The 15,066-nt window shown below is 31.4% G+C and overlaps 2 protein-coding genes across 9 annotated transcripts in view; one reads left to right on the plus strand and one right to left on the minus strand.

The window, feature by feature from the left end:
• The window catches only part of LOC130893977 (ATP-dependent DNA helicase pif1-like), a 120,895-nt gene that overhangs the window by 101,504 nt on the left and 4,325 nt on the right, over positions 1-15,066 (minus strand). For 3 of the 8 annotated variants that reach the window (XM_057800448.1, XM_057800452.1, XM_057800450.1), the window contains 2 exons: positions 14,591-14,770; positions 11,677-11,996 (listed from right to left, as the gene is read on the minus strand). The gene's annotated coding sequence lies outside the window, so the exon portion shown is untranslated. Of the gene's footprint in view, positions 1-11,676; positions 11,997-12,975; positions 13,146-13,751; positions 13,849-13,908; positions 14,067-14,590; positions 14,771-14,830; positions 14,934-15,066 lie in introns of all 8 variants that reach the window. The other 5 variants (XR_009059271.1, XM_057800453.1, XM_057800445.1 and 2 more) reach the window with 4 other exon arrangements.
• On the plus strand, positions 4,730-7,627 carry LOC130894173 (uncharacterized protein K02A2.6-like). The gene is made up of 4 exons (XM_057800794.1): positions 4,730-5,565; positions 5,635-5,972; positions 6,200-6,472; positions 6,594-7,627. Exons 1-4 carry the CDS (start codon positions 4,730-4,732, stop codon positions 7,625-7,627), a joined length of 2,481 nt encoding a protein of 826 aa, XP_057656777.1.

The raw sequence follows: 15,066 nt of genomic DNA on the forward strand, positions 1-15,066 counted from the left end.
TGTAATTACCATTGTAGAAGTTACATTACAAGTGTTTAATTTTAATTATACTACGACTGTTTTAAAAAAGTAAAGTTGAATGGAGTCACTTTTTCGATTGGCCAACTTTGCTTTTTTTATATGATCTTACAGCACAATCAATTGAGATTTAATTGAAAATTTCTTTAGTTGATTTTATTATCAAATAATTCACACTATCAAGCAATCAATTCTAACCTAAACTCAATCACAACGCAAGTTTCCATATATAAATGTAATCCTCGCTTTTTTCCGAGATTTGGGAATTGGTAGATGATCCAGTAAAATTTTGAAAGTGCGCTATGAAACAAAAAAGTTTGGGTCTACTACAAACTGATGAGAACCTATGGCGTTGATAGAGACTATCTACATCTTATTAGTTTATAAATATTTATAAAAAATTTATAAAGAATCACCGCCCCCATTAGAAACTAACAATACTATGTGTGCCAAATTTAAGAGTGAATTTATTATCAATCTCTTCAATAGAAAAAGCCGGTTTTGAAATTGTTTGTGTCGATGGTAAAATCATTATAAAGAAAGGAAAAACTGTGTTTGTTAAAGGCGCAAAATGTAACAATTTATATAAAATAATTTTTATGCATAACAATAATGAATTTGCAAACTTGGCAGCCAACAGTAAAGATAAGCAACTTTGGCATTTCAGGTATGTTCATTTAAATTACAATTCACTTTTAAAAATTAAAAACTTGAATTTAGTGGATGGGATGCAGTTTGAAAATTCAGAAGTGGAGACCATATGCGATGTGTGTGTAAGATGTAAACAAAAATGCTTTCCGTACTACTCAAAGATATCTAGATCAAGTAGAGTATTGCAGCTTGTACACACGGATGTTTGTGGTCCAATTAAACCAGTTTCTCGAAATGATAATTTATATTTTGTAACTTTTGTTGATGACTATTCCAGGTTTGTAATGGTTTATATTATCAAAAATAAAGATGAGGTATTTAGATGTCTAAAAGATTATGAAGCAAAAGTAGCATCTTTGTTTTGCACAAGAAGGATATCTAAAATTAGATGTGATAATGGTGGAGAATATCGTTCTAAAAAAATTCAAAATTTTTGTTCTGAAAAGGGAATACAAATATCTTACACTCCTCCTTATACTGCTCAGCTTAATGGAGTTGCTGAAAGAATGAATCAGACCCTGATGGACAAGGCGAGATCTATGATAATCCAAGCAAACATGGACAAAATATTTTGGGAAGATGCTATCCTTGCAGCCGCCTATATTACAAATAGAACTCAATCATGCTTAGTTAAAAATAAAACACCGTTTGAATTATTTTACAATAAAAAACCCAATGTCGCTAATATGAAGGTGTTTGGTTGTATTGCATATACAAGAATTCCTGATTCATTAAGAAATAAGCTGGATGAAAAAGGTCAAAAATGCAGATTCATAGGATACACAGAAAATGGATACAAACTTTGTAATAAAGAAGAAGAAGAAGAAATGTTTTGTTCAATGAAAGCTGTTTCTCTTTAGAAGAAAACAAAAATTGTAATATTCAAGCTGAAAATGAAGAGTTTGAAGATGAATATAGTAAAGAAAAAGAAGTAAAAAATCTTAGTTTAAATGAAAGAATTCAAGAATCAAGAGAAAATATTCTTGAAAATGTTGAAAATAGTACAGAAGAAGAAAGGCCTAAAAGACAAGTGAAGTTACCATTAAGATTCAATGACTTTGAATTAGATGTAAGTTGTTTAGCATTAATTTCCGAAATATCAGATGTCCCGAAATCATACACAGAAGCGAAGAAAACTTCAAATTGGCCAAGCTGGGAGAAAGCTATTGAAGATGAACTAAATGCATTAAACTATAATGACACATGGAAGTTGGTTGAAAGACCAGAAAATGAATTAAGGATGACGGTGCAGGTAATTTTAGTTATAAAGCGAGATTAGTAGCAAGAGGATTTGAACAAAATAATTTCAATGAGTTTGGACAGATACATGCGCCAGTAGCAAGGCTTTCCACTTTAAGAATCCTAATTTGTATTTGCAATAACTATGATTTACTTTTGGAACAATTGGATGTAAAAAACGCTTTCTTACATAGTAAAGTTAAAGAGAAAATATTCATGGAATTACCTGAAGGTCTTAAAGTAACAGTTGCTGATAAAAATAAGGTTTGTATGCTAAATCGGGCAATATATGGACTAAAACAAGCACCCAAAGCTTGGAATGAAACCTTCAATGATTTAATGGTAAACTTAAATTTTAAAAGATCAAAATCTGACTACTGCTTATATAGTTTCCTTGATCAAAGCATAAGATGCTACTTACTTCTGTATGTTGATGACATTTTGATTGCGTGCAATGATTCTACTTTTCTCAATCAACTTAAGTTAAAGCTATGTCAAACGTTCAAAATAAAAAAAAGTATTAATGATGAATTTGATTTCTTAGGTATTAAAATACAGAGGAATCAGAAAAGTGGAGTCATGACTTTAGATCAGATTTCTGCTATCAACACCTTAGTAAAAAAATTCAATGTAGAAAATTGTAAGAAGGTCAAAACTCCTATCGAAAAAAATTTGAATTTAAAAAGATGTGAAGAAAGTCAAAAAACAAAATCACCTTATAAAGAACTTTTGGGGAGTTTGATGTATATAATGATGGGCACAAGGCCTGATATTTGTTTCAGTATTAGTTTCTTTGGGCAGTTTCAAGATTGCGCTAGTGACGAACATTTCAAACATCTTCTAAGAGTGCTCAAATATTTAAAGTTTAGCGTTAATTGTAAATTGCATTTTTACAAAGGTGACAGTAAATTAGTTGGATACTGTGATGCAGACTGGGCTAATGATATTTTAGATAGAAAATCTATAAGTGGTTATTGTTTTAAACTATTCAAAAATATTATTTCTTGGTGCTCTAAGAAGCAACCATTTGTAACATTGTCAAGTACAGAGTCTGAATTTGTGGCAGTATGTGTTGCATCATGTCAACTACTTTACATTAAAAACTTGTTAGAAGATTTAAATCTTACTTTAGATTTACCAGTTTGTTTATTTGAAGATAACCAAAGTGCCATTAAACTACTGCAAAATTTTGAAAACAACAAGAGATGTAAGCACATAGATGTTAAGTTACATTTTGTATTAGATTTAATAAATGAAAATATTGTCAGGATTGAATACTTATGTACTACTGAGCAACTATAGGTTTGAGGGAGGCTGTTAATATTGACAAACAATATAGTTCTGTGGTCAAACCTGAAAAACGTGTTTCATATACAAAAAAGAAGAAGAGAGCGGGAAGCTGAGTAGATAGACTGAAGGTGGTGTCGAAAGCATGGTCGACAGAGTGAATTAAGTTTTTAGTTATTATTATAAAGAATTATTGTAGTCATTTTGTTCCAATAAATAATTTTATTTAACACACTCTATACAACGCACATTTAAACCTAACAGAGGCCAGTGTTTTGGACTCGAGAAAAGACGATTCTAATACGCGGCTTTTCGTCAACACGTTTCAATAAAGACACGTGGTGTTACATTAACAGATTCGTTTTATTTTAACAAAATAGCTCCGATCATGGTATAATACATGGTGTCAGGTGTAAAAACTTGATAAAAAAGCTTGAGTAAATTTCGTACATTCGTACTTAGACATTAGTAAGCTGGACTTTGCTGCGATATAAGTAGAAGCCAACAGCAATCATACTTCAAACCTCCAGATCCTTTATCCATTGAAGGAAGCCTAGCTGATAACTGGCAAAAATTTGAACAAAAGTTTCGAAATTTTCTGACTGCTACAAGTTTAAGCAATGAAAATGATGAAAAAACGGTTGCAATTCTATTGAACTTAGTTGGTGATGATGGTCTTGATTTATTTAACTCTTTTGATCCGTTACCGGAGGCCCAGAAAACTCTTGATAATGTCTTGAAAAAATTTAGAGATCACTGTGAACCAAAGAGAAATGTTATATATGAAAGGTTCTTATTTAACAGTATAATACAAGAAGAGGGACAAAGTTTTGATAGTTTCCTGACAGAATTAAGAACAGCGGGAAAAAAAACTGGTTATGGTAATTTATTAGAAGAATTTATAAGAGATAGGATAGTGATGGGCATCTACGACCAAAGCACTAGAGAAGAATTGTTAAGAAAATCTGATCTAAAGTTGACACAAGCAATAGACATCTGTAGAACAAGAGAAGTTAGTCAAAAATAGCTGAAGGCTTTGCAGAATGAAGCTAGTGTAAGCTCTGTAAAGTCTAAGCATTTTGTGAAAGAAATAAAAGAAGGGAAATGTGAATTCTGTGGCTATGTACATCGAGAGAAAAATTTATGTCCTGCTTGGAATAAAACATGCGCAAAATGTCAGGGACGCAATCATTTTGCGAATGTGTGTAAAAAAGAGTATAATATTAATCAGTCTGAGAAGAAATGGGAAAAAAAGAAGAGCTATAGAAGATTGGGCAGAAGAAAAGTGAATAAAGTAGAAACTGAAACTTTTAGTGATAGTGAATCAGAAAATATTGAATGTGAGAGCAGTTCAAATGAGTTATAAGTTCAGTAAATAAAAAAAGTTGGTTCTGTTAGTAGTGTAAAGAAACCATTGTCATGGTTGAAGAAAATTATTGTAGAAGGTCATAAGGTAACATTTAAGCTAGATACAGGATGCAAAGTAAGCATTTAGACTTTAAATATTGTTAAAAAACTAGGGCTTCTTGATAAAATGCAAAAATCTAAAATCAAACTAGCTCCGTATGGCAGTCGGGATTATGTATTCGCTCCATTAGGAGAAATCACTTTAAAATGTCAAGTTAATGGCAATGTTAGAAACATATTCTTTGCAGTTTGTGATAATAACGAATTGCCACTACTGAGTTGTGCTGATTGCGTTGATTTAAACTTAGTAAAAAGAGTAGACTCAATTGTTGAAAATTCTGGTCAATTTATATCACTCGATCATGTTGTTAAAAGATACCCAGTAGTTTTTGAGGGTCTTGGTTCTTTTCCTAGAGAACATCACATTACTTTAAAAGAAGGTACAGTTTCAGTAGTTCAACCACTTAGACGGATTCCAATTGCATTGCATGATCGTTTAAAACTTAAGCTTGATGATCTTGAAAAACAAGGTATTATAAGGAAAATTGATAAGCCGACTGAATGGTTGAATCCTCTGGTGATAGTTGAAAAGAAAAATAAGGATTTATGCTTGTGTCTTGACCCAAAATATTTGAATTTAGCAATAAAACGAGAAAGATTTTTGATTCCTTCAGCCGAGGAAATAGCTGTTAAACTTAATAATAAAGAATATTTCACAGTTTTAGATATGAAAGACGGGTACTTTCAAATTCGAATTGATGAACAAAGTCAAGAATATTGTGTCTTTGGAACACCCTTTGGAAGGTATGCATTTTGTCGTTTACCTTTTGGAATTTGCTCAGCCCCTGAAGTCTTTCAAAAACAAAACTATGAAATATTTGGTGACATTGAAGGTGTAGGTCTTTACTTTGATGATTTGATTATAACTGGCAGTAATGAAAAGGAACATGATAATAATTTACGGTTAGTTTTGGAAAGAGCACAAAAATATAATATAAAATTTAATAGAGACAAAATTCAATTTAAATCTAGAAGTGTTAAGTTTATGGGTCAAATTTACTCACAGGAAGGTGTCAAACTGAACAGAAATTATGTGAAATCGATTCTAGAGATGCCAAAACCCAAAGATAAAACTGAACTATTAAGAATATTAGGCATGGCTAAGTATTTAGGAAAGTTGCCCAACATGTCGAAAATAACAGCTCCACTTAGAAATTTGACCAGGAATAATATTGATTGGCAATGGACTAAATTGCATGATGAATCTTTAACTAGACTTAAAGATAGATTAATCAATGCCCCAATTTTGTCATTTTTTGATTCAACAAAACCTATAGAAATAGACACTGACGCTTCCAAGGACGGTCTAGGTGCTTGTCTATCAAAGAGATGCTGGCGATTGTGTTTGCTACTCAAAAGTTTCATTATTTTATTAATGGATTTGATGTGAAAATCAACACTGATCATAAACCCTTGGAATCGATCATGAAAAAAGATCTAGCATCTATTTCTTCCCGCCTACAAAGGATGAGACTCCGCTTACTAAATTATAAAATAATTGTGAATTACAAACATGGAAAATTTTTGTATGTGGCAGACACGCTGTCAAGAGCGTTTTTACCAGAAACTGAGCTAAAGTCTGATCAAGAATTTAATTTTGCAGTACACTCTTTATCAAAAAATTTAGCCATGTCTGAAGAGCGGAAGGAACAATTCGGGAAGGAAATCGTGAAAGATGAGATTCTGAAACAAGTTATCAACTTCCATATAAAAGGCTGGCCCAATAATAAACATCACATGTCTCCTTCTTTGAGGCATTACTTTCAAATCAAAGACAACCTCAGCAATGTTGATAAATTGCTGTTTTTTGGTGAGAAAATTGTTGTCCCAACTGCCATAAAGGGTGATATGCTCAAATTATTGCACGAGGGTCACTTTGGGATTGAAAAATTCAAATGCAATACGTGCAAGACGTATATTTTATTGGCCAGGGCAATCTGTTGATATTGAAGCCTACATAAAAAAATGCAGTATCTGCGAAACTTTTGCGGAGAAACAGCCAAAAGAGTCGCTATTACCATATGAGTTACCGAATCGGCCATGGGAGAGATTGGGATTAGATATTTTTTCGCATGCCAACAAAATTTTTCTCATTGTGTTTGATTCATACTCCAATTGGTTGGAAACCACTCAAATTAAAGACAAGTCGGTGAAATCAGTTATTTTAGCTTTGATGTCTATTTTTTCTGTTCATGGGTCACCAGATAAAATAACTGCTGATAACGTGCCTTTTGATAGTAGAGAGTTTAAGACGTTTGTAAAAAACTGGAATTTTGAAATCATTTTGCGCAGCCCGTATTATGCACAATCTAATGGATTGGCAGAAAAAGGGGTAGATATAGGTAAAAATATGCTAAAAGAATGTTTGAAAGAAAACTCTGATATACACACTGCTTTATTGCAATACAGAAATTCACCACTCAAGTATATTGGCTATTCACCTGCAGAGTTATTGATGAGCAGGATTTGCAAGACAAAAGTGCCTATCAATTCCAGTCTTTTGCACCCGAAACTCTGTGAAGACGTTTCTGAGAAACTATTGCGAAGACAGAATATTTATAGGTCTTACTATGACAAGAAAAGTAAAGATCTAAAACCTTTGGACCCTAAAACCAATGTGACGATTTTTGACCATGTAAAGAATAAGTGGGAGCCTGCACAAATTGTTTCCAAGCATAGCTCTCCTAGATCTTACCTTGTGAAAGATTCCTTTGGTAATGTGATTAGGCGTAATCGCATTGACCTTAAGGAATCCCTAAATGAGTATGTGTCTAAAAGCAACGAGCCTGACATAGATGAGAGTAGTGGTGAACCTTTAGTTCAGCCTGCTGTGTCACTCAAGAATGAAAAACCTTTGCTGGAGGCTCCCCCAGAATGTTTATTATCCAGTCCAAAAGTTTTAGATCATGATATAAAAACCAGATGTGGTCGTGTGATAAAAAAACCGGACAAACTAAACTTATAGGAGGAGATGTATGATATAGGTTATCAATTATATATTTGTTTCATAGCTATCCCGCCACCTTTGTACGAGTCAATTAAAAGTTACAATTAATTGGCTCAACAGGCATGGGGGGTGAGGCCAGTGTTTTGGACTCGAGAAAAGACGATTCTAATACGCGGCTTTTCGTCAACACGTTTCAATAAAGACACGTGGTGTTACATTAACAGATTCGTTTTATTTTAACAAAATAGCTCCGATCATGGTATAATACAGTTACTACTTTAAAATTTTATTGTAATTAATATTTATATATGTAATATTATTATTTCCCAGCAAATCTGTCATATTCACCCACTTTTACGAACAATTTGTAATTTTGTGAACGCTAAAATTCTCGAACACTATTATTTTACACTTCTGTCACAAGGCACCTCTGTCACAAATAAACTGTGACGGAGTTTTTGTCTTGAACTTTGCATTGATTGATTTTTAAAAAAGTTAATTAATATTTTTTATGTTCTATATATTACATTATCGATTATTTTATTCATTTAAGGTATTATCATCGGGGTAATTAAAAATGGCGTTATCTGCGGTTGAAAGGCAGCGACGTTGTCGTGAAAAAAGGAAGCAAGACCCCGAAAAAGTTGCAGGAGTGAAACGAAAAGACTTAGAAAGAAACCATACTCGCAAAAAGCTAGTCAAAGATATGACACCTAGGGAACACAGACAAATGAAAAGAAAATGGCACAACGTTCTAATGAATGCTCCGGCTTCTACAACTGTTCCTTCAAGCCCCAGGTTACTTCCTTTAAGTCCTAGATCTTGTTCACTAACTTCAATCTCATCCACTGCTAGAGCAAGGGGTAGAAAAAAAGTTAGACGAGACAGATCGAAAATTTATAGGCAAAATATGAAACTCCAAGACAATGTAAAAGAATTACAGAAAAAATACGAAAATACAAGAAAAGACTTCAACGTCAAAAAAATAAAAAAGATAACTTATTACATAATATGACAAAAACTATAAAAAAAATGAAGGTAAAATTAAAAGCGCCAAAGAAGAAAAAAATATATAGTATCTTGACAAATGCCATTAAGGAACATTACAAAAAAATTAAAGACTATAAAACAAAACACTGCTTAAAAAAAATCCTTGAAGACACAACAATTAAACGTTCGGGACTAAAACTTAAACTGTTTCAAGAGACTTTGGAAATAAAAAGAAAATCAAAAAACTATACATTAAGCCCAAGAAGTATTTCATTGAGAGAGAAAATTCATACATTTTATCTCAGGGATGATGTGTCACGAGCTACTGCTGGGCAAAACGAAACTATAACTTTTCATAAAAAAAAAGATGCAAAAACGGATTTTGTTGGACACAAGGAAAAATCTATACTTATTTCGAAAAGAAAATCCGTACGTTAAATGTCACTACAGTTATTTTGCAGGACATAAACCCTTTTATGTCGTACCACCTCGTATTGATGGCCGCGAAACCTGCATGTGCAAGCTGCACGCAAATATTACGTTTATGAAAGTTGCTCTTTATAAAAACAAAGTTATCAAAACAAATGACATGAATCTGATAATCTCACAAATTGTATGCGATGTAAATTCATTAACTTGTATGAAAGGAAAATGCACTGAATGTGAAGCAAAGAAACTCAATTATGGTAATATGATCGACCAAGAGAAACTGGTTGAATTGGTACAATGGATTAGAAAAACAGATATTATTGAGAAGAATGGAAAAAAAGTTAAAATCAATAAAAACATAAAACAGACCGACCAAGTTACAATTGCAATTTTGATTAGTAAATTTGAAAAAGAATTAAAAGTTTTTAAATCACATATATTTAATATTAGAAATCAATATAAATCCTATCGCCAATGTATAAATGAATTGACTGAAACCGAAATTGCTTTACATATTGACTATAGTGAAAACTACGCCTGTAAGTACCACGAAGAAATTCAATCAGTACATTTCGGTGGATCACGAAACCAAGTGACTGCATACCGCAGTAATGTATTACTGGACTTCTCCAAAGGACAAACATATCACTTCTTTTTGTACTGTATCTTCTGATCTTAATCATGGCCCTGCAGCTATTTGGGCATCACCTACATCCAGTTCAAAAAGAATTACCCCATATTAAGACAGCCCACTTTTTTTCTGATGGACCAGCAACACAGTACAAGCAAAAAAATAATTTTTATCTTTTTGCAACAAGATTTTTTTAACAATACAGATTTGAAAGTTCAACCTGGAATTTTTTTGAGTCTGGTCACGGCAAGGGAGCAGCTGATGGTATAGGAGGGTCTATTAAACGTTTAGCTGACCATTTCGTCGCCAGTGGACACGACATTAGTAACGCTTTACAATTTTATGAAGCACTTAAAGACCGCAGTAAGATAAAGCTTTTTCTTGTTGACAAAGATGATATTGCCCAGATTTTAATGGAAATTCCAAGTAAAATTATTCCGCTGAAAGGTACTATGAACGTCCACCAACTAGTTGTTCAGCAACTTAGAGTGCTAGGCTATTGATCATTGAGTTGTTTTTGCCACAAATTTTGTGATTGTTACAATTTGAAGACTTATCGCCCATTGCCTGAACATGAGATGGAAGTTAACGACAGCCCAACCTCAGATTTAAAAGAACCACTGGCTGATATAACCAACATAATTAAAGCTCCTACAAAGAGATTTTATGAGACTGTTTATACTTCTACTTCAGAAGATGAAGATGATCAGCCTCTTGTTAATCAGAAAAAAAATGTGCACATAAAACCGGGTACTTCATATGACCTGTCTGTTGACAACATCCACCCATTATTAATAAAAAATGGTACACATATATTAGTAAAAGTAACCAGTAAAAACAAAGTCGAGTACACGAGGTATTAACAGAATTTAGTTTATTATCTTAACGAGCAAAAATGTGAGAGTGGTATTAAATGTTATTTTTTATATATTTGTAATAAAAATTCTTATAAATCGAGTTACATAATAATAAATGCTTGTATTCTAGTTAAGCAAAGTTAAAGAAAAACTGAAAATTTGATTTTACATAATAACTAATGAATATATTTTTTTTTGTGACTGAGGTGTTTATTTTTTCTTACTATTCCGATTAAACTTAAAATAAATAAAAGATATAAAATAAAACTTCGATGCATTATACATTTCTGAAATCTTCGATAACTGGACAATGATGTAAAAATACATATTATAAAAGAAATACACTTTTATTTTTTTAAAAAATCAAAAAATTTATCACTCAGATTGTCGGTAGAAAAGTAGAACGCCCCTAATACTAATATAATTTTATGTGTGGCTCGCCGAAATATCAACACAATAACTTATTGTATTATTTGTATACAGATTGGCTTTTTTTTCTATTTTCTTGGCCTGCAAGATCATTTGGGATGGTCACTCCTAGGAGAGATAGATTCAAATATATTAAAAAAATGTGAAGATCTGAATACAATTGAATATAAAAACATAACCTATAAAAATGCTGATATTTGCAGACGATATAATGTTATAGTAAATTTTAAAAATAGAATCCAAAAATTAATGGATGTCTGATCCTTAGAAATAAGAAAAATGACAAAACTAAAGTTGAAATAATAAATGTAAATCAAAAGAAACCAAATCTGAAGCTAAAACTTCACGGAGAATAACGACATAAGGATACCTTAGTATGGTACCAACAAAAGACAGAAAACCAGCTGAAAGAACAAATAAATTTACAACAGTACCAACTATAACCTACACAGCAGAATATATGACAATAAAGAGAAAACATATCTTAACCCAATGATAATTAAACATTAGAAAGAAAATTAATTAGGATAAAACAAAGAATATAGAAATTGAAAAATAATTAAAACAAAAATCAATAAAAATTTAGACAATATACAGCTGAATTGATATGTATATATTATAAGAATGAAGACATGTACACTACACCATTGAAAACTGAGAAAAAACTATGGTGAATAGAGCTAATGAAAGAACTAAGAATAAAAATATGAGATCACAGGAAATATACTAACCTCCAAAACATCTTCAAACGGTACAAATTTACATAGTGAATCCATTTTTTGCTCTCATCTATCGTGATAAGGACTTTTCTAATCCATTTTAACCATTTCTTAAGCCAACCGGTCAATTCTTTTTTGGTTTCCTTGGAGGAAATGAACTTGATTTTTACATAGGGAATCCATTTTTTGCTCCTATCTATCGTTTTAATGACTTCTCCAGTCCATTTTAACCATTTCTTAAATCAGCCGGTCAATTCCTTTTCATTGTTCTTGTATTTTGGAGTCTGGAAGGAAATTAATCGAAGGAAACCAACTCTCGACCTCAGAGCGCACTAAAAGAAAATTGGCTCAACATCACAAAAGAAACCATATCGAACTTGAATCAGCTAATGTCTAATCATATGAGAAATATTATTATAGAAATTACCCATTATTGAAAATTAAGTGATGAATTAGATAATAGTTAATACGCCATCATTGTTACCGTAATAAAACGAGTTAATTTGTATTATTAGTAAGAACATTTAATTTTTTTTATTTGATGCATATTGAAGTCAAATATTTCCAAAGGAACTATTTTTATGTCAAATGCAGACGAAGCTACTTCCTATTTCACAAGGGTGTGAGCACTTTCATAAATATATTTTTAGTGGAACTGTGATTTTTGAAAGTAATGAAAAGACTGTAACAATTTTTCTAAGAATCATAAGAATAAACCCATCTAAAACTTCAAATATTAGGTTAAATTTGGAACAGTACGATATCATGATATTTTTATTGAATTGAAAATTGGGTAATAAAACTTTTTCTTGCAGATGCACTATCGATATCGTTTAACACAGACTTACATTATTTAATATTGGTACATCAGAAAAATGTAAAAGTAATACCGATAACACCACAGGATTAAGTAATATGGAAAAGTTGTTTATTTCAAAATATATTGAGAGACCTGCCTCGTGAAATAAAAGAACATATTATTATAAAATTTCCGAAAGCCTGAGTATCTCCGTTCTATGTATGAATCTGAGTTTATACATCATTTTATTAATAAAAAATCAAAAATTATGCATCTTTAAGCATGAGGTGTTCAGACAAAGTTATCTAAAATCAAACGAGACGGCATAAAAAAAAGCAGAATTTGAAGGAAAATACTAAACAATCTGATTTATACATTAATTCTAAAAATACAAACAATTATCATTCAACCATGCTACAAGCTTGTTTTTGGGAGAAACTTCAAATTTCTTCACACTCACCTCTCAAACTTTTCAAATAGAAATCAAACATAACATGAAAATAAAAACTCACATCTTTACAAGAGACAAGATGATCACAAATGCTCGGTTTTGGTTAGGTTCCCGGTGTAAAAAAGATCTTTTATTTGGCCCCACAAATAAAAATCTAGGCAAGTTAGGTCTGAAGATCTGGATGGCCAAATAAATAAACTTGTCCTATCCATCTATCAGGGTACGTTTAATCTAAAAAATGCACGACTTATATGTAATAATATGCCGGGCAATCATCAGATTGTAAGAACATGTCACTACAAATGACTAAGTAAGGGCATATTTTCTAAACGAAAAGACAAATTCGTTTTTTCACAAGTATAAATATTTTTCTTAATTAACTTTCTCATTCAAAAAACTGGCCCAATTATTTGTCCGCCTAGAAACCCACGCCACTCATTTACAGACCAACGACCCTGATGTTGGATTTCCCGCATCCAACGGAGATTCGTTTTGAACCAGTAGTGTTGTTAATTGTTAGATTTATTACCTAGTTTATTTAATGATACGTTTTCATTGTTAGTAATATTAGCTTCACTTTTAGATAGCGCCATTCATCGGCAATTCTAAGATTATTATAAGAACAGTTTAAATGACCGCAGGTAAGCCAATGTAAGAACTTTCCATACATTCTAATTTTGTTTTTATCAAGATTATAATAAGAATGAGTATTAGTTTTATATAAGACTGATAGGTCTGTTACTTTATTTTCTATGAAAAAGTATCATTTTCCTTCGATTTTAAGAGTTTCGTAATAATTGCTATGATTTTTCTTTCAGCCCACAACATTAGATATACCATACAAAGCTCAGTTGATAGATATTTAATACTGATTTGAACATATCACCTCTGGGATCACTGAAAATACCTTCTCAATATATATTCACCCATGTATCTAAAAGTATGACATCGAATCCAATAAAGGTATATTCATAAAGATTGTATAATCTAATACCTAAAATTCTCGTGTCGTGGTATTTGTTGCCAACTCCTCCGAATTAACTGGACCGATTTTCGTGATTTTTTATGTGAATATAGTGTAAGTCCAAGAATCGGCCAACATCTATTTTTCATATCTCTATATAATAAGGGTCGCTCACACCAAAATAATGCCTAAGAAAATATTTCAAAGAAATAATGTTTATGGCAAAACAACGTTTGTCAGGTCAGCTAATATTTATTATAATAATTACATAGAAGGGTTAATGCTCAATACATTCTTGTATAAAGAAGTTTATTATATTTATGTAATTTTGATGACCTATACATTTTGTAAAATATGTATTAGAATGGTCAAAAACTTGAATTGATGTTTCCCAAAAATGGATCATAACATGAATTTGAATATAATAACAGAACCAATTTTTGAAAATATTTTCTAGTTTACAAATTTATGGTAAAATTCAACTAATTTGTTTTTTGGGCCATACTTAAAAAACCGACTCGACAATTTCATCTTAGATGAGAACTTTAGTTCCTTAAAATGGAGTTTTGAATTGAAGTAAAGGTAAAATAACATCTAATATCTGTTATTAGCAGTTGACAGAAAAGTTTCTGGACATTCCAAATTTTTATAAAAATACTACCCAAAAAATCGAAGAATACTTGGTGAAAATAATAGAATGTATTACACTCACCATTTGTACTGAAGCTATACAAAGCTTTCTTACTACATATTGAATAAAAGGAGATTAGTAAGATTATCAAGTCATATCGATCCATCCAAAAAGCAAATACTCAATGCGATTAATCTTGTTTTCTACTATTTGCATTTTAACATCTTAGTCGGTAAATCAGTTTCAAATTACTACTTCAACCTAAAAACAAGAAAACACTTCTTCAGTTGAGCGACACAAAATGTATAGTTAGCTTATTACTGGGTATTGTGATAAAGCAAGAAAATTTTTTTCTTTAGTAATAATTTAATTTCCACTCCTGTCAGCATTCAGTTGAAGTTAGAGGCCTTTTTCTGTTCTCTTTCTTCCCCCAAAATAAAAAAATTATACATTACATTTAATAATTCAACAGAAAAACATTTTCACACTGATGTTTTTTTGGAAAAGATCACTTTTTCTATTATATTTTTTTCACATTCAAAATTTTGTATTACTCC

This window comes from Diorhabda carinulata, chromosome 5, assembly GCF_026250575.1.
Source record: "Diorhabda carinulata isolate Delta chromosome 5, icDioCari1.1, whole genome shotgun sequence".
NCBI lineage: Eukaryota > Metazoa > Arthropoda > Insecta > Coleoptera > Chrysomelidae > Diorhabda > Diorhabda carinulata.

Bases quoted from the DNA above. Each gene is read 5' to 3' on its own strand.
- LOC130894173 (XM_057800794.1), top strand. From the start codon at position 4,730: ATGCAAAAATCTAAAATCAAACTAGCTCCGTATGGCAGTCGGGATTAT. The intron at 5,566-5,634 runs GTTAGTTTTGGA...ATTTAAATCTAG, and splicing joins GAACATGATAATAATTTACG to AAGTGTTAAGTTTATGGGTC. The intron at 6,473-6,593 runs GTGAGAAAATTG...TTTATTGGCCAG, and splicing joins TGATAAATTGCTGTTTTTTG to GGCAATCTGTTGATATTGAA.